Consider the following 19,691-nt stretch of genomic DNA (forward strand, 5'->3'; position numbering starts at 1 on the left):
ATCATTTGACAGATAAGGGAGCAAAGATATATCCTAAGACTATCCTCCGTCATTCCCCAGATGCAGATGCAAGGCTTAAGAAAGAAAGAAAAAGTCCTAGAGCTTGTTTCATAACAGAAAAGACCGCAGGTAAAAACATATTCTGTTTCCAGTGCATGTACAACGTCTTCGTTCTTTTCCTTTCTCACGAGTGGCTCTATTTATAGAACAGCATTAAGCCTTTAAATCTACCCCCACCCCCTTTACCAAATGTCTAATCTTTCAAGGTTAATGGATCGTTTGAAAAGTACAAATGTGCCCAAGTCCTGAACTACTTGGAAAACAAATGAATTTTGGCAACGGGTGAAAATATATACACTCAAGTACTTTGATAATCACATTAGATTGCTTTCAATGAAGTTAAATTGTCTACCTAGAAATGATTTATTCATTTATCAAGATATTTAGCTGTCACTTGCATTTTACTTTTGTCTGTAATTTTGTGATCGTCCCTAATTCGCCGCTAAATTAAACTCAGATTTGTTTCAATAGTGATTAAGTAGGGGCATGGACGGGGGGGTCTCGGGGCACGCACGTCCATTGGGCCCCCGCCCCATCAGATAGGCTACACAAACAATAATAAACATTGTTAAATGTAAAACTAATGCAAATACCCAACTTGGTAGTCGATGCTATGCCAATCTGCATGGGATTCGGATGGCGACTACAAAGTACAACATAATTTTGAATCACAAAACAAACAGAGATGAGAATAGCAGCTCACAGCATCACAAACATATTGCGAAGCCTTCTTCCCACTTACAACGGCTTACCAACAGGGAATACATGTTTGTTTCAGAGCAAATAATTTAGTGAAATATGGGCATATTTTAGTAAAACTATCTGTTTGATTATTTTTCAGTATGGGCTTTCTAGCTAGCACATTTGTTTAACAAAATGAAACAATGAATTTGATCATAAGCATCGAGTTTGCGCTGTCAGACTTTGTTGCACTCTCAGCGCTACAATGTAAACACGAGGCACATGTCGCCCTCTTAATTGCTACAATGTAAACACAAGGCGCAAACTCTTCAATATGTTTAGAAACCACCCCCTACACATTTAGTACGTTTATATTTGTAATGTCTATGGCTCTGCTTCAAACGAGTTCCTAGCAACCGAAAAAGGCTTCCGCTTCGACTCCAGGTTTCTTATACTGTCTATGTCGCAGAACTGTGAAAGTATGATGATGTATGTTATGGTGATACTACACAAAATTAAGTCACTCATATAATGCGAATTGCTTGAGTCCGATTATTTCAGTTCACTTGCATCAATGGAGAAATTAGTAGAGACTTTGTAGCTTGGGGTCCTGCATCAGTAGAGACTTTGTAGCTTGGGGTCCTGCATCAGTAGAGACTGTAGCTTGGGGCCCCCGCAGCAATAGAGACTAGCTTGGGCCCTGCGTCACAACGCAGGGTTGGAACAAACATCCCTTGTAGGGTATGACTGGGGATCCCTACTATACGTGAGCACAGTACCCCTGACCTTTTGGGGCCCCTCGTAGTCCGGGGCCCTGAGGCACTGGCCCAGCATGCCTGGTCCGTAATCCAGCCTTCAGTAGTGGGGTTGCAACACATCTATGTAATATTCTCCTCTTTACAGTGGTACAAGAACATACAAGGTATCTGAGCAATTTAATCGAGTATCAACAGACAGACTATTAGCTGTAATCAATTTTGACCAGCTCACCTCGCCCTATGGGGTTTCTAGTTCCCCCACTGTTGGTCATAAATGACTTGCCCATCCGCAGGACTGTCAGAGAGATGAGTCTGTCCCTGGAAGTAGACCCGTAGGCAGGCAAGATAAAGCAGGCTGAAACGGATGTTCGAATAGGTCCGCCTTCAACCTGTTGAAAGCCACCCACATCTTCGTTAGCCTGGCGCTGATATCTGGGTAGATATAAATCTTGTGCCTTCGGTAGAACAGCTGTTACCTTTTTCCCTGTGAGTCGTGCATTCCTTGTCTTTGAAGTAGTGAAAAAGCACAATAAAAGGTCTTGCCCTCCCATTTCCGGATGCCGGCGGTTGCCCAAGCCGGTGTGCACAGTCAAGGATGGGCGGAGTGGGAAAAACACTTCAGCGAGAAACTCTGATGTGAATTTCATCGGGGGGGGGGGGGTCCGGTCCGGGTAGCGTAGGGGTCTATTCCGTTGCCTACCACCACGGGGCTCTCCGGTTCGAATTCCTGTGTTATCTCAGGCTTGGTCGGGCGTCCCTAGAGAGACAATTGGCCGTGTCTGATGTTGGGAAGCCGGATGTGGGTATGTGTCCTGGTCGCTGTACTAGCGCCTCCTCTGGTCGTTCTGGTGCATGTTCAGGGGGAGAAGGGAGAACTGGGGGGGAATAGCGTGATCCTCTCACGCGCTACGTCCCCCTGGCGAAACTCCTCACTGTCAGGTGAAAAGAAGCGGCTGGCGACTCCACATGTATCAGAGGAGGCATGTGGTAGTCTGCAGACCTCGCCGGATCGGCAGAGGGGGTGGAGCAGCGACCGGGACGGCTCGGAAGAGTGGGTTAATTGGCCAAGTACAATTGGGTTGAAAAAGGGGGGGAAATCCTAAAAGGAATTTCACTGGGCCGGTTCGTTCCGTTTTTTCAGGAATTCCAATAATTCGCAGGTTTGATCGGCGAGACCTATTGTCAAGGTCATGGGTCTTGGCCTTGAAGTGGGTGTTCTCCAACTCGAGAGCGGCGCATCTCGTTTCCAGTGCCACCAGTCTGTCGCTGTGGTCTGATAGTGTGTGCTCGATCTCGTTTAATATTTGACCATGAGAGTCGGTTGTGGCTCGAATCTTGTCCAAAAAGACGCTGAGATGGGCGGAAGTGCACTTCCAAGTACTTCTTTTAACTGTGACGTCATTGTTGTGGTCAGTTCTTTCAGTAGAACAGCACGAAGTTTGTCTAGCTAGGTGGGTAGCTCGACGTTAGCTTCACTATCAGACGCCATTACAGGACTCGCAGCTTCTTGTGTGTTGGCGTAGTCGCTTCATGTCTGTGAATGTTCTCATTCATCCAGGTCATGGTTATCCAAAGGAGCTGAATCGAGTGCAACTGGACTTGGTATATATCCGTGAAGACGTTTCGCCTCTCAGGCACGAACTGAGGAAGCCTCTTGGATTTCTGACTAGACCAAGCTAGTCTGACTGGCTGGTGATGAGACTCAGTATTTATCCTCTAGAGCAGTGTTTCTCAACCGGGGGTCCGCGGACCCCTAGTGGTCCGTGGTGTAATTGCAAGGGGTCCGTGAAAATAAAATATCTTTAAAAAAAAGATCCTATGACATTTATAGAAATAGGATTATTTTACTCAAATGTGACTGAGACCTTTATCTGCCTAAACTATAAAGGGTAACAGGACTTTTTTCCCTAATTACATCTGTTTCACAAGTGTCATTTATTGTATTTTAATAAGAGATCTCGCTCCCATTCGCATTGTTAAAAGTTACTGAATACATATTCTGCTTTGTTACATATATCTGAAAGTTACTGCATAAGAATTCTGTTGTGTTACATATATCTGAAAGTTACAACTGAAAGATCTTATTTTTGCCCCAAAGAGTGAATAAATGCTATAATGCCATTTAAAATGCAGTTTCTACTGTTTCTATCAAATTGCAACCCCCCTCCCCCAAGATCAGGTGGAGGGGTCCTCAAGGTAGATCAAAAATACGCAGGGGGTCCAGGACCCCAAAAAGGTTGAGAACCACTGCTCTAGGAGTCGTTGTCAGAGCTATTGATCGCTATTGATCGTAGTCGCTTCACTTTTGTCTTCTCTTTCTTTCCTAGTCATTTTGTGGGCCACTGGGGGGTGATTTAGTCTTGCAGTCCAATGTACAAGTCAGACAGGATTAAAAATTACCAACAGAACTTGAAGGACTCAAGTTGCTTGTGGGAGCCTCCCTCACGCGTGTCTTGCTCGTTACATGCTTAACCGGAAGTGGGCCACATACTGCAGTTATACATTGTGCATTCACGCCTGGTTTCTTTACCTCTGCAGATAAAAGCTGAGGACGGCGGCGATCCTCCGTTATGGTCTACTGTTAGGCTCCACATTGAGTGGATTCGCAAGCCTATCCCCTCGCCATTGCCCCTGCTGTTTGCCAAAAGATATTATAACTTCTCTGTGACGGAGACGGCGGCCGTGGCTCAGCCGGTGGGGGTGGTCTCCGTCCGCCAGTCCAGCACACGGGTCTGGTTTGATATCATTGGTGAGAATGCGAGCGCACAATTCCCCAGTTTGTTACCGATGATACGGACATGATGAACAGTGGACACTGAAATAGTCTAGTCTCTCCCCATATTAACTCTCTCTATCTCTTCTCCTTTCTCTCTCTCTCTCTCTCTCTCTCTCTCTCTCTCTCTCTCTCTCTCTCTCTCTCATCTCTCTCTCTCTCTCATCTCTCTCTCTCTATCTATTCTCCTTTCTCTCTCTTCTCTCTCTTTTCTCTCTCTTCGCTCTCTCTTTCCTCTATCTTCTCTCTTTTCTCTCTCTGTCGCTCTGTCGCTCTCTCTTTCCTCTCTCTCTGTCTCTCTCATTTTTCTCCCTCTTTTTCTCTTTTCTCTCTCGCTGTTTCTCTCTATTTTCTCTCTGTCTCTGTCTTCTCTCTCTCTCTCTCTCTCTCTCTCTCTCTCTCTCTCTCTCTCTCTCTCTCTCTCTCTCTCGCTCTTCTCCTTTCTCTATCTTCTCTCTCTGACACTCTCTCGCTCTCTCTTCTCTTTTCTCTCTCTGTCTCTCTCTCTCTCTCTGTCTCTCTCTCTCTCTCGCTCTTCTCTTTTCTCTCTCTTCTCTCTGTCACTCTCTCGCTCTCTATCTTCTCTCTTTTCTCTCTCTGTCGTTCTGTCACTCTCTTTCCTCTCTCTCTCATTTTTTCTCCCTCTTTTTCTCTTTTCTCTCTCGTTGTTTCTCTCTCTCTATTTTCTGCCTGTCTCTGTCGTCTCTCTCTCTCTCTCTCTCTCTCTCTCTCTCTCTCTCTCTCTCTCTCTCTCTCTTCTCCTTTCTCTCTCTTCTCTCTGTCACTCTGTCTCTCTCGCTCTCTCTCTGTCTCTCTCTCTTCTCCTTTCTCTATCTTCTCTCTTTCCTCTCTCTCTCTGTGTCTCTCATTTTTCTCCCTCTCTTTTTCTCTTTTCTCTCTCGCTGTTTCTCTCTCTCTATTTTCTCCCTGTCTCTGTCTTCTCTCTCTCTCTCTCTCTCTGTCTCTCTCTCTCTCTCTCTCTCTCTCTCTCTCTCTCTCTCTCTCTCTCTCTCTCTCTCTCTCTCTCTCTCTCTCTCTCTCTCTCTCTGTCTCTCTCTCTCTCTCTCCCTCTCTCTCTCTCCCTCTCTCTCTCTCTCTCTCTCCCTCTCTCTCTCTCTCTCTCTCTCTCTCTCTCTCTCTGTCTCTCTCTCTCTCTCTCCCTCTCTCTCTCTCCCTCTCTCTCTCTCTCTCTCTCCCTCTCCCTCTCTCTCTCCCTCTCTCTCTCTCTCTCTCTCTCTCTGTTCAGGAGGAAGACTCGCCAGAGAGATGTTCTACATCCCGCAGAACGCATGTGGAAGCAACTGCTCACTTGACACAGGTCGAGACCCACCTTCCTTTACGCCGTCCCTCACTTGGTTACTGGTTCCCTCGGTCACGCGTCTTTGCCAGAACTGTATTTCTAGTCATTAGCTGGCGAGGCTCTGACCCTCAACCCCGTCCGTAAGTGACCGCAGAGGACTCGAACGCCTTTCCCCATTGACAAGCCGCAAACCGAACGAGATCTGGTTTCTCTTAACGCCGCCGTGTCGGTTCCCTGTCCACGCAGTACCGACCGACCCCCCCCCCATCACATGGACCTGTACTAGTTCAGTGGGTTTGTGAAAAATGCCTAATCAGTATTCATATGCTGAGAAAAACCCCATCTCTCAGATATCTCCGGAGAGGAGGCGGAATGAGAGCAGGGATGGCGCTGAATATCCAAACACGTCCATCAACTCTCTTCTCTTCCTCGCTCTAATCAAACACGGGGCCTCTTAACTTCCAACCTACTGCCTGCAGAAAGGACCCGTCTCCATTTTCTTTTCTTTTTTTTTTGTGTGGAAATCTCAGAGATGGGTTGTGTTTGGCAGCGATAAGACAGATGTTTCGGTGACTGTTAGCAGCCCCTCAGACTGCCGCGTGGGGTTTAGGTGCTCTATATATTGCCTCGCGTTTTAGTTCATTTTATTTCACGGGCCCTCCAGCTCCAGACACAGGCGCCTGGCCAAAACAATTACGCAGTAATAACTTGGAGCACCTGCGTGAAGCATTCTGACGGAATACTAAGTGGCTGAAACTCTCGGTACTCTGCTTGTGCGCGTGTGCATGTGTGTGTGTCTGTGTGTGTGTGTGTGTGTGTTTATGACTCTAGGCAGCTTTGACATGCAGTTTGACCTTCAGATGGGGATGGGGACGATTGTTGTAGCCAAGCCCCTGGATGCAGAGATACAGTCGGTCTACAACATGACTATACAAGTTACAGATGGGACGAATGTTGCCATGGCACAGGTACACACACACACACACACACAGCATGTCACAACAGTTGTGTTGACGTTATTTGTGGAATTGCTCAGCCTTGACTTCCCGTTAATGACTTTTACGCTGTTGCGATGTTACTTTTACGAAAGGAGTTGAATACGTTTGTCGTCACCGGCGCCGGGACCCTATTACCAAAAAGATCCCCCATCTCAGAGGCAGTAACTTTAATGAGTAAGGGTTCAATAAAAAGAAAAGCTATAAAGAGAAGCCGGCTGCACTCGCAGCTTTTATAGGCGCGGCCACCCGGAGTAATAGATTTAGTTTGAATTACTTTCACTGGGAGCGTACTTGTGGTTGACCCAGGCCAATATTTAATGTCAAAATTTACCCCAGGGCCGCTCTGGGGGCCGAGCGGGTTAAACTGCCGTTCTTGCACCCCGCTCGCCATGTGGCTGGGAGGTTCGTATCCCAGACTCGCCGTAACCGGCCACGGCCAGAGCGTCCATGGGGTAAGGCCTTCATTAGGCCGCCCTTACCCGAGGGATAGTGGGTGTAGGTCGGTGTAGCGTTCGGGGACTCGTCGTTCTCCAGCGACCCCTCTGGCCCCATCCGGGCTCCTGTAGCCAAGCAACCGGAAGCGTTCTCCCTACGCCTCCTTCGCGGCCTGAAGGTGATGCAATCCATGCGAGGCTTCAGCGTGGAAACTAGCGAGAGCAGCCGACACGAGTTTGAAGGAAGCTGGTGTTACGACTATCTCCTTCCTGTGGAAACGTGAGCCAGGGGAGTTATTCGACAAGAGTTCCAGCCATATGCCATTGGGTTAATCGGGTGGGATAAGGGGAACAACTAGAAATAAATCTAGAATAAAAACAAAAATTTACCCCAGGACGTCTTTAAGCATGCTCGATAATCCAGGTAAGGAAATCACAGAAAGTTGAATCAGCTCGTCCTGGACACAACGTTTATTGAGAGAAACGTTTCATCACTCATCTAAGACCCTGTTTACACTTGGGTTTAAAATGCGTTTTGGGCGATCGGATCACAAGTGGGCAGCGAGACACAACACCGTTTACACCTGTGTCAACCATGAGTCTCTAAATGCGTCCTGCTGACCACTTGTGATCAGATTTCATTACTCCGAAGAAGAAGAAGAAGAAGAAGCCTTCCTGTTATGTCCTTGTTGGGGACGCATCAGGACACATTAGTGTTTACACTACAAAAAATATATGTGGTCAAATGCGTCCCAGACCACCTTGGCAAGTGGTTTGAGTAACCGGTTCACAAAACGTTTTGGTGGTCGTTTACACTTGTATTTAGCGCTGTCCACTTGTGAGCCGATCGCAAAAAAAATAAAACATTTTAAAACCAAGTGTAAACGGGGTCTAAGTGACCTCTTCAGTCTCACCTGACTGCAGGTATCCCCACCCTTGTAAACGATACAGTGACAACGCTTCTCCCACTAAACGTTGTGTCCAGATGAACTGATTCAACTTTCTGTGATTTACCCCAGGACCTTTGTCACATGTCTTCCCTTGTCTCACTATCGATTCTGTCTCCATGTCACTCTATGACAAAATGCCCTAAGATATTCGAAGAGAAGAAAAAAGTCAATTGGGAGTGTCACGTTTTATTTATTTAGCCTGCGCAGAAGCAGGCTAAGCTCTGTGATGGCTTGGCGGCCTGTCCAAGGCGTCTCCCCGCCTGCCACTCAATGACTGCTGGGATAGGCTCCAGCATCCCACGACCCCGGTTGGGATAAGTGGCTTGGATAATGGATGGATGGATGGAAGCGGGCTAAGCTAACTGCTAGCTAACTGCTGGGCTAAGCTAACTGCTAGCCCATGCAGATGGCAGTCATCCTGGCTGGCGTTCGCTCTCTTGGACAGTGATTTATTTATTTATTGGATATGTTGGATATATATGTTTTTGTTTCATTTCCTGTATGCAAGTACTACATGAAAGGAAATGACAAATGTTCCTGATTCACATGGATGAAGCTGTTCCAGAGGGCTTTCTCGCCACTAAACTCTCGTTTGTTTGTTCTGTTTTGTTGTTATTTTATTACTATTGTTGCTGCAGTGTCGAGGAGCCGAAATACAAGAATTGTACTCTCTTGTACTTGTATAATGAGACGTAACAAATAAAGAATCTTGAATCTTAAAATAAATGTCTGAGGGACACTGTATCAAGGATTAGCAATCTTCTAAGTTTAAGAGAACCTCTCTTGGCTACATTTACCTCCATTGACCAGTCAGGTCCCTTACTCGCTTCTCTTTCCCTCTCTTTCTGTCTGTCTGTCTGTCTACCCAAGGTATTCATTCGGGTGTTGGACAGCAACGACAACCCTCCCATCTTCTCCCAGTCCACCTACGACGTCAGCGTGTCAGAGGACACACCAGTGGACACGGAGCTACTGCGCGTCAGGGCGTTGGATATAGACGACCATGCTCGCCTGAGCTTCTCCATCTACGGCAGCGTTGATCCAGCAAGCATGAGACTGTTCAGAGTCAACCCTGGTACTGGAGTTGTCTACACTACAGACAGACTGGACTACGAGGCCAGGACACAGCACATCCTCACTATCATGGTGAGAAGAGACTGTGTATGTGTGTGTGTGTGTGTACATATGCATGCACATGCGATGGTGTCATAGAGTGTCTACTATCGATGCATATATGTGTGTACTTGTGGGTATGCGCTACTGTGTGGGTGTGCACAAGCTTCCTTTCAAAAGGACGCCCAATCCTCGCTGGATTTAATTTACCTAATTTCGCCCACTTCTTCACCTACCAACCTCACTATCCACCATCCCTCACCTCCCCCATTTTTTCGCTCCAGGTCAAAGATCAGGAGTTTCCATTTAACCGTGACCTGGCTCGTATCCTGGTGGCGGTGGAGGACTCCAATGATAACATCCCCTACTTCACCAACACCGTGTATGATGCGGTGACTTATGAATCTTCCCCTTCAGGCACTTCCGTACTGCAAGTGACAGCTCTAGACAAAGACAATGGCATCAATGGACAACTCTCTTACACCATAGAAGCAGGTGTGTTGCAGTCTGAAAGCACAACAACATCGTGGGTGTGCAGCATTTAAAACTATATTTCTAGCCGTCAGTAGCTTGTTAATGCTTTATCAGTGATTAAATTCACTTGGATAAAACCTTCAGCTATTCTCACCCACCAGTGAAATTACTTTTGTGCCGGCTTCTCTGTCTCCCTCAGGTAACACAGGCGGCGTGTTTGGCATAGATAAGTCCACGGGCCTTATTTTCACTGCCAGAGATGTCGATCTTACCTCGGTTGGCTTTTACATCCTCACTGTACGAGTCATAGACGGCGGATTTCCTCCATTAATGGCTACAGCCTCAGTCCGCATCTCCCTGATGCTCTCTGACATCTCCAAACCTAAATTCCCCCAGAGAGAATATCAGGCCGAGGTAAAGGAACAGATGGATGGATGGATGGATGGATGGATGGATGGATGGATGGATGGATGGATGGATGGATGGATGGATGGATGGATGGATGGATGGATGGATGGATGGATGGATGGATGGATGGATGGATGGATGGATGGATGGGTGGGTGGATGGATGGATGTGGAGTTGGGTGAGAGAGATGGTGGGAGGACTGGATATTAACGAGTGGGAATACAAAAATGACTCGAGGTTAGGCAGTAATGTATAATTGATATAATGATACATTATTTCACCATTAACACAATCAATGTTGCCCTCAGTAGAGATGGTCTGTGATGCCCTCCAATTTACAGGTAATGGAAAACAGCACCATTGGCAGCTTTGTGACAACCGTCAGTGCCCTTAGCCGCTCTGCGCTCGTTTATGATATCATTGGAGGCAACGAGGAGCGCTGCTTCTCCCTTAACCAGCATACTGGTGTCATCACTACACGCAAACTGCTGGATTTTGAGGTTTGATAATTTTTGCTTATATATATATATATATATATATATATATATATATATATATATATATATATATACATATACACACATACACACACACACAGTGTGCATTAAATAACATTCGGTATTTTATTCACGAACACTTAATTGATGCACGAACATGGTGCACCTCTGTTTTGGATGAGCAGCGGGCTGCATCCTACATTCTGGTGGTGCATGCCCTGAGCATGGCTGGAGTGGAGGCCAGTACCACTGTCATTGTCCAGGTGGGGGATATCAATGACAGCCCGCCTGTCTTCCAACAGATCAGGTATTTGATCAAATTGTACCATCAAAAAGGCAGCATTCAGATAGGCTACAGTGCTGAGCTTTGTTGTGTAACGGTGAAATCTAACTCTGAAGTGATTCAGTTTGCTGCATACGTCTATGCTGTCTCTCAACACATTTTGCAACCTTGATGTTATCCAACACTCTCACCACCCTCTTTAGGTATGCGGGTGCAATAAGTGAGAATGCCCCAGTGAACAGCGTGGTGCAGGGAGAGGATGGCAACCCTCTAGTCATCCTGGCCTCAGATCAAGACCGCAACCACAACGCCCTGTTAGTTTTCCAGATCATAGACGAGACCGCGGGCATGTTTTTCAGCGTGGACTCAGGAACCGGGTCCATCCGGTGCGTGCCGCTGTTGTGTACGAATTGAACCGCATGCATCGGGGTTGACGATCATGTGTAGCGCAGCTGCATTTATACTGATTACGTGAAGAATTTCATGGAGAAACACAACCCCGTCTGTCATTTGTCAGAGTGAAAGTTGAGTTGTCTCATAGAACTTGTTTGAACGGTTTCTTAATTTTAGAACGATTTCCACTCTGGACTTTGAGACCTTCTCTGAATTCTTCTTCCGTGTTCATGTGAGAGATAGTGGTCAGCCTCCAAGGACTGCCGACAGCCCAGCAGAAGTGGTTATAAAGGTAAGTCATTTAAATGTAAATGTATTTTTTCATTGCCCCAAGGGATAAAGAGTGAACTATATCTAAATCCGGTTGATTCCTATGTTAGCTCTTTATATTTTCTTTCTCCTTTATTAAAAGCCTTGTGTACGAACTGTCCTAGGTGATCAACATAAACGACTCCCCTCCCAAGTTCTCCCAGGACTCGTATGAAACGGTCCTTCTTCTCCCAACTTACGTCGGTGTGGAGGTTTTGAGGGTGGAGGCCTCGGACCCTGATTTTACCCCTGAACTCAGCGTGGACTCTGACACCTCCATTGGCCCCCAGTTGGTGTACTCCATCGCTGACAGCACTCTGGAGCACTTCTCCATTGAACCATCCACTGGTGTTGTGACTGTCACGAACCAAAACCTCATCAAAGACCGCTATCGCTTCAATGTCAAGGTGAATGCCGTGGCTGTTTGTTGGACAGATATAGTGTTTGACCAGAAATGCCAACTGACGCTCTCTACTTTAGATAAACAGTATACAGCTGGCCATGATTCCATCCATCCATTATCTATAGCCATTTAATCCAATTTAGCGTCATGGGGGGCTGGTGTCTATCCCAGTAGGCACTGGGCAGAAGTCAGGGAGACACCCCGGATAGGTCATCTGTCCATCACAACACTCATGTATACAGTCACTCACACACCATTCTCACCTATGGGCAGGGTGACCAGATTTTCAAAGTCCCAAACTGGGACACTGACAATGCACATGCACAATGCACATCCTAATTCCTTCAAAAATTGCCGTCACACACCATCACCAGACTGCTTTGCTACCACGGGGTCGTGAATGTGCCTTGTTTGTTTGTTTGTTTTTTTGTAGGTGCGGGATGGGCGCTACTCCAGCATGACGTCAGTCACTGTGCTGGCCCGAGAAGCCATGGACAGTGGCCTCCTCTTTGCCCTGCCGTTCTACTCTGCCTCTATCCCAGAAAACATAAAAAACGTCACCATTGTGACGGTCATCAATGCCGTCGGCCACCATCTCAATGAGCCATTGAGGTTTTCCCTCCTAAACCCCGGCGGGCGCTTCACAATTCGGCCGACCTCTGGGGTGGTGCTGACCACGGGGATGCCCTTCAACCGCGAGGAGCAGGAGTTTTATGAACTGGTGGTGGAGGCCAGCAGAGAGTTTGACATTCTGAGAGTGGCCAGGGTCACTGTACGGGTACAGGTGGGTATGGGAATCTGTTTATGTTTGAGTGTGTGTATACGTGTGCACCTGCCTACTTTCATATCTGCACTGATGTTGGCATTGTGTTTTAGTGTGTGCTTTTAGGCACGACTACTATTTACTAAGGGTATTCACTTTAGGTCAATAACACTGGTCAACATAATTTTCTTGCATGGGGTTTTTCAACGGATTCTAGCTAACTTTTGGGTGCTGAATCCAAATCTGGCATTCATTTTTGCCTATCACATCATGTTTTTGAACTATGAAAAATCATTATTTTTGAGAAAACAGCAATTTTACACTCGAAGTTAAAAAAACACTGTTGCAGTAGAAGATCGATAGATGCAAAAATGATTACAATGAATAAATAAACACTCAGCCTAGCATGAAATGACTTAGGAAATGAGTAGGGGTCATTTTTATCCCCACCAAGATTGCCAGACTAGATGGTCAACTTTTGTAAAATCCTGAATAAGGAGCATGCAGATAGCACGAAAACTTGATGTGATGGAGCAAATCTGAGCTCAGATTTGGATTCAGCAGCCCAAAATTAGCCAAAAACGTTTTCCAAACTCCATGCAAGAAAAAAAACTATATTTTTGTAGACCAGTGCAAATTGCCTATAGATTCAATCCTCAAGAGTCAGAGGTTGATCATTTAAAGGTAGAATCGGTAAAGGGGACCATCAGGTGCAACTGCTTCCAGCTGCAGCCTTTGTGAGATTTGGCTTCTAGAACGAGAACGACCAGGATTTCACTCCTACCTAAAATGACCATGAGCGGTGAAAATGACCGCTGGTTTTTAAACCCTATATTCTGTCAAGATACATACTCAATTGAGATATTAATGCATTGCATATGCTAGTATGTCTGTTAAGAAACAACCGACACCAAAATTAATGTTTTAACAACTTTAATACTATTTTTCAAACCATTTAAAATCGCCGCTGTCCAACGCCTGTAAATACTGCAGCGCCTCGGTGGTAGTCATGGTGTGTCTGTAATCAGACATGTTGGAAATAATCAAACATCAAGTTTAGACTATTACTCTGCACTGGAGGGCGCTGGTGTGTTTCTAGGACAGAGAACGTCGTTTCTAGAATGTCGCGAAGGAAATGACGCGACCAACACACGTCATAAATAGTGACATGACGCGCACAATGACGAGCCGTCTTTTTGACCTCTCATGGTCGGTTTGTGTAAGCCTTATCATAACTTTTTTGTGCAACTGATCTAAAACTCATTTTTATGCAGATATATGCAATTTTAGGGGGATTCAGGCAGCGGCAGGTCTGTACCCCCCCCCCCAAACACACAAATACAAAGTTATTAAACGTTGAAAATCCTACTACTACTTTCAGTTGCTCCCGTTAGGGGGCGCCACAGCGGATCATCCGTTTCCATCTCTTCCTGTCCTCTGCATCTTCCTCTGTCACACCAGCCACCTGCATGTCCTCTCTCACCACATCCATAAACCTCCTCTTTGGCCTTCCTCTTTTCCTCTTCCCTGGCAGCTCCATATTCAGCATCCTTCTCCCAATATACTCAGCATCTCTCCTCCACACATGTCCAAGCCATCTCAATCTTGCCGCTCTTGCTTTGTCTCCAAACCGTCCAACCTCAGACTAGCTTGGTCTAGTCAGAAAGGCACGAACTGAGGAAGCCTCTTGGATGAGAGGCGAAATGTCTTCACGGATATATACCAAGTCCAGTTGCACTTGATTCAACTCCTTTGGATAACCATGACCTGGATGAATGAGAACATTCACAGACATCCAACCTAAGCGGTCCCTCTAATATACTCGTTCCTAATCTTGTCCTTCTTCATCACTCCCAGTGAAAATCTTAACATCTTCAACTCTGCCACCTTCAGCTCCACCTCCTGTCTTTTCATCAGTGCCACTGTCTCCAAACCATACAACATAGCTGGTCTCACAACCATCTTGTAAACCTTCCCTTTAACTCTTGCTGGTACCCTTCTGTCACAAATCACTCCTGACACTCTCCTCCACCCACTCCACCCTGCCTGCACTCTCTTCTCCACCTCTCTTCTAGACTCCCCGTTACTTTGGACAGTTGACCCCAAGTATTTAAGCTCATATGCCTTCGTCACCTCCACTCCTTGCATCCTCACCATTCCACTGTCCTCCCTCTCATGCATGCATAGGTATTCCGTCTTGCTCCTACTGACTTTCATTCCTCTTCTCTCCAGTGCATACCTCCACCTCTCCAGGCTCTCCTCAACCTGCACCCTACTCTCGCTACAGATCACAATGTCATCCGCGAACATCATCATCCATGGAGACTCCTGCTTAATCTCGTCCGTCAACCTGTCCATCACCATTGCAAACAAGAAAGGGCTCAGAGCCGATCCTTGATGTAATCCCACCTCCACCTTGAACCCATCTGTCATTCCAACCACACACCTCACCATTGTCACACTTCCCTCTTACATATCCTGCACCACTCCTACATACTTCTCTGCAACTCCTGACTCCCTCATACAATACCACACCTCCTCTCTCGGCACCCTGTCGTACGCTTTCTCTAAATCTCCAAAGACACAATGTGCCTCCTTCTGGCCTTCTCTATACTTCTCCATCAACATTCTCAAAGCAAACATCACATCTGTGGTGCTCTTTCATGGCATGAAACCAAACTGCTGCTCGCTGATCGTCACCTCTCCTCTTAACCTAGCTTCTATTACTCTTTCCCATATCTTCATGCTGTGGCTGATCAACTTTATACCTCTGTAGTTGCTACAGTTCTGCACATCGCCCTTGTTCTTGAAAATCGGTACCTGTATGCTTCTTCTCCACTCCTCAGGCATCCTCTCACTTTCCAGGATTGTGTTAAACAATAAACGTTGAAAATCCAAAAACCGTCAAAATGGCGGCCTTGGTCGTTTAACGCAGGCCTGGGGTGGGATATAGACAACGACCAGAATAAATGGTGAAAATTCTCTCGGTGAATATAATGGCTTTAAGTCAATGAAAACCGTTTCCAAGTGAGGGTTGCATTTCTTCAACACTGTGACATCCGTACACCAACCTTTGTCTACATGTAGAAGCATAAGCCGCCACCCCGTATTTTTTCCCGATACCTCCGTCCACTCGGAGGAGTTGGAACTGCGGCAGATGAAATGTACTGTCCGCGATATACTCATTAAACCTGGTTTCAGTGAGACACGGCGGCAGATCTGGAAAAGTCCGAGTTTTTTTTCTTCTTTTTCTGTTCATGAGTAGGAGTTGGTCCATCTTGTTGGCCAGAGAGCAGAATTTTGCCAGGTGAATTGACGGTAGCCCGGTTCTAAATCCCCACTGTCACAGTTCAATAAGTGCTCTGGCTCCCTTACCCCTCCGCGCCTTTAGCGTAGTCCGCACAGGGCTGTACCAGCCAAAAGCTCAGCAAGCCTTTTGTTAAAACGCTAAGACAGAAAAAGTACAAGAGATGGCATTTTTACTTAAGAATAATACTCCCTCGAGTATTTTAGACCTTTTGTGAGAAATATTAGGTAGTAGGTTCTTGTTTTCATTCATTTAGACGGAAAAATTTTGTATCGGAATATGTGAATTTCATCTAGATACATTACTATTGAACGATGACAAACTTTCAAAGACAGTACTTGTTTCAATATTATTAATATCATTATTAATTAATATATTAGCAATTTACTGTTTTTTCAATAGTACTTTTTTTCAAGTCTTGTGATGCGAGGGTCTAAGGACAGGATGTTGTGTTGCTGTAAAGCCCACTGAGACAAATTTGTAATTTGTGAAATTGGGCTATACAAATAAAAGTGAATTGACTCGTATTTTCCTTTCCTCACAATAATGGCCCAGTATCGCCCTTAACGTCATCTTACCTTTGTCCCCAGGTGGAGGACGTGAATGACAATGCTCCGGAGTTTGTAAACCTCCCCTATTACGCTGCTGTGCAGGTGGAAGCGCAACCAGGGTCAGCCATCTTCAGGGTCACTGCCACAGACAGGGACTATGGCCTGAATAAGGAGGTGACTTACAGCCTCAAGGAGCAGCACAGAAACTTTCAAGTGAGTGCTTCATCTCTCTTGTACCTACACACATCTTTTTTCCATTTCACATGAAGAACTGGGAAAGAGTCTGTGCAGTTTAATTGTGATATTAAGTGCATATGTGGTGAGGTTCAGTAGTCTTGGGATCTAAAATATGTGTATTTCCATATTACCTGCAGATGAACCCTGTGACAGGACACCTGACACTGAAGAGGGCCTTCGAGGCAGACCTATCCAACGCAGAGTACAAGGTGGTCATCATTGCAACTGATGGTGGCTCACCACCTCTCTCCAGTGAGGTGGAATTACCCGTCACTATAGTCAACAAAGCCATGCCGGTGTTTGACAAGCCCTTCTATGGAATCACTGTCATGGAGGATGTGGCCATCTCCACCCCTGTCCTGTGTATCAACGCCACCAGTCCCGAAGGACAGAGTGTTGTCTACACCATAACAGATGGAGACCCTTCTTTGCAGTTTGACATCGGCTTTGACTCAGGGGTCATAAGTGTAATTTATCCATTAGACTATGAGAGCATCCAGTACTACAGGTTAACAGTGAAGGCTACAGATACACTGACCGGGGCCAGATCAGAGGTTGATGTGGATATCGCTGTGCTGGATGTGAATGACAACCCCCCACTGTTTCAGAATATCTCATACTCATCTGTGCTGCCTGAGAACTCCATGATTGGATCGCCTGTCCTGCAAGTATGTTTTTTGCGAGTGTGTTAATATGTGTGTGTTTATGTGTTAACGTGTGTGTATGCATTCTCCTGTATCACTACCTTGACATGGTGGAGAAGTTTGCATGTACTAGTGATCCCAAGAGCTATGCCGTTCGGCGCTTGGCTTCTGGTAGGGTCACCCAAGGCGGATAGGTCAAGAGGGAGTTTCCAGATGAAGCCCGATCCAACGAAGACCTCAACGGCGGAACTGATGGAAGATGTCTCCAGGTCACAACAGCGGTGAAGGCAGATACAGAGGGTGGTCCCCAATCGTCTTGGTTCTCCATGCCATTGGACTCTGGCCACCCCCTGCCGAGGACCGTGTGGTAGCTGCAGGTGCATCAGCCACTCCATGTTAAAAGCTGTCATGAGCAGGTGTCCTCCCGCAACCCATAAACATCCTGGGTCAAAGCTCTGTGGTGATCAGGGAGAGGCGATGGGGGCAGGACAGTCTGGCAGCCCCTAGCCACAACCTGGCACACAGGTGGTGAGTGTATGATCAGTCACTAAGCCCTGGGACTGAGGCAGAGGGGCTACTTGGCTGCTGCACCCATGACTGAGCAGCCCTATTTAGGATCTCCTCTGCTCACCCCAGTTGGGGAGGGGCTAGATAAGGTGCCCTGAAAATAATCTGCCTCATACCTCCTGTCTGGACCACCATATCCAGAGGAATCACCACCATGCTGTCAGAAACAAACTCGTATATTTTGGAGCCTGGAACATACAAACCCTCATGGACAAACAATCCAGTAATCAACCTGAATGGCATACTGTCATCATCGCCTGAAAGCTGAGGAGATTCCAGATTGATATTGCTGCACGCTCTGAAACCCAACTGGCCGACCTGTCGGGTTTCAGCTGAAAGAGGGGAAGGGTTACTTTCTCCTGGAAAGGAAAAGCAGCTGATGAGCCGAGGATCCACAGTGTGGGCTTTGCCATCAAAAACAGCCTCATTTGCCACCTTGCTGAGCTTCCTCTTGGCATCAATGAATACCTGATGAAAATAAGACTGGCGGTTGTAAATAACCAAGGTGTAACTATCATCAGTGCATACATTCTTACACTTGACTCATAAGATGAAGTAAAGGAGACCTATGCCGACCTGGACAATGTTCTCACCCAAGTCCCCAAGGAGGATAAGCTAATCCTGCTTGGAAATATCAGTGCCGGAGTGGGACAAAATTACAACTTGTAGAGAGGCATAATTGGCAAGGATGGAGTTGAAAACACAAACTCCAATGGCATCCTGCTATTAACAACATGCTCAGAACACAGCCTAACCGTCACCAACACTCACTTCCACCAGAAGAGAAGAATGAGAGGCACTTAACACCAGAGTGATGATCAGTGCAGAATACTGCTGGACTGACCACCACCTTATCTGCTCCACGCTGTCCATCCATTTTCACCAGAAACGAAGGGTGCAGAAAAAGCAGACCCCCCCCCCCCAAATGCTCAACCTCGAATTATTTATTGGTACCTCGTCTCGTCAACAGTTCCAGGCCATGCTCAGTACATCAATGCCCAAGCAGTATTCAGGTGCTATTGAAAACCACTGGGATATGCTCGGGACTGCAATCATGGCACCTGTAAAACCAGTGTCGGACCTAAGATGAAGAACCACCAAGATTGGTTTGATGAGAATGACCTGAAAATCCAATGGTTAATCAACTTAAAAAGGCAAGCCTTTACCATCTGGCAGAATGACATCAACTGCCAAAATAAACGAGCTGCCCATGCAAGAGCAAGGTCAGCCATCCAAAGCCGGGTCAGGGAATTGCAGAACCAGTGGTGGACGAAGAAGGTTATTGAGATCCAAAACCTTCTACTCTGGGGATACCAGAGGCTTCTTTGACGCTGCTAAAGCAATATATGGTCCCAGCTACCGCTGTCTAACCCCCTCCCCCCCTTCACTCTAAAGTTGGGCACACACTGCTAACAGACAACAAGTCAATCAAAGAGAGGCGGAAAGAGCACAACCAGGACCTCTTAAACTGGGACTCTATCCCTGAGATGGATGCTCTGCAACAACTCCCTCAGCAACCGAAAGAAGAGGACATGGCAACATCACCTATTCTAACAGAAGTCTAGCATGCCATCAGGAAGATGAAAATCAACAAGGATACTGGTCCTGATGGAATTTTGGCAGAAGTACTGAGGGCAGGTGGACCAACACTTTCAGACATATCCATGCCTTGCTACTTAAAATATGGGAAAAAGAGGAAATCCCTGTGCAACTTAGAGATGCACTCATTGTCTCTATCTTTAAGAAAGCGGATAAAGCTGAGTGCGGAAACTACCGTGGCATTTCCCT

The 19,691-nt window shown here is 46.5% G+C and overlaps 1 protein-coding gene across 1 annotated transcript in view; it reads left to right on the forward strand.

Annotated features, from left to right (window-relative positions):
- The window catches only part of LOC130116428 (protocadherin Fat 3), a 128,015-nt gene that overhangs the window by 44,434 nt on the left and 63,890 nt on the right, over positions 1-19,691 (forward strand). Inside the window, 14 exon segments of the mRNA XM_056284339.1 lie at positions 4,038-4,248; positions 5,519-5,590; positions 6,404-6,540; positions 8,825-9,100; positions 9,352-9,562; positions 9,741-9,955; positions 10,291-10,449; positions 10,632-10,753; positions 10,933-11,115; positions 11,300-11,414; positions 11,557-11,838; positions 12,268-12,618; positions 16,495-16,668; positions 16,830-17,360. Of these exon segments, the coding sequence (XP_056140314.1) occupies positions 4,038-4,248; positions 5,519-5,590; positions 6,404-6,540; positions 8,825-9,100; positions 9,352-9,562; positions 9,741-9,955; positions 10,291-10,449; positions 10,632-10,753; positions 10,933-11,115; positions 11,300-11,414; positions 11,557-11,838; positions 12,268-12,618; positions 16,495-16,668; positions 16,830-17,360 (3,039 nt within the window).

The sequence above is a fragment of the Lampris incognitus genome, chromosome 8 (genome assembly GCF_029633865.1).
Source record: "Lampris incognitus isolate fLamInc1 chromosome 8, fLamInc1.hap2, whole genome shotgun sequence".
Classification (NCBI taxonomy): Eukaryota; Metazoa; Chordata; class Actinopteri; order Lampriformes; family Lampridae; genus Lampris; species Lampris incognitus.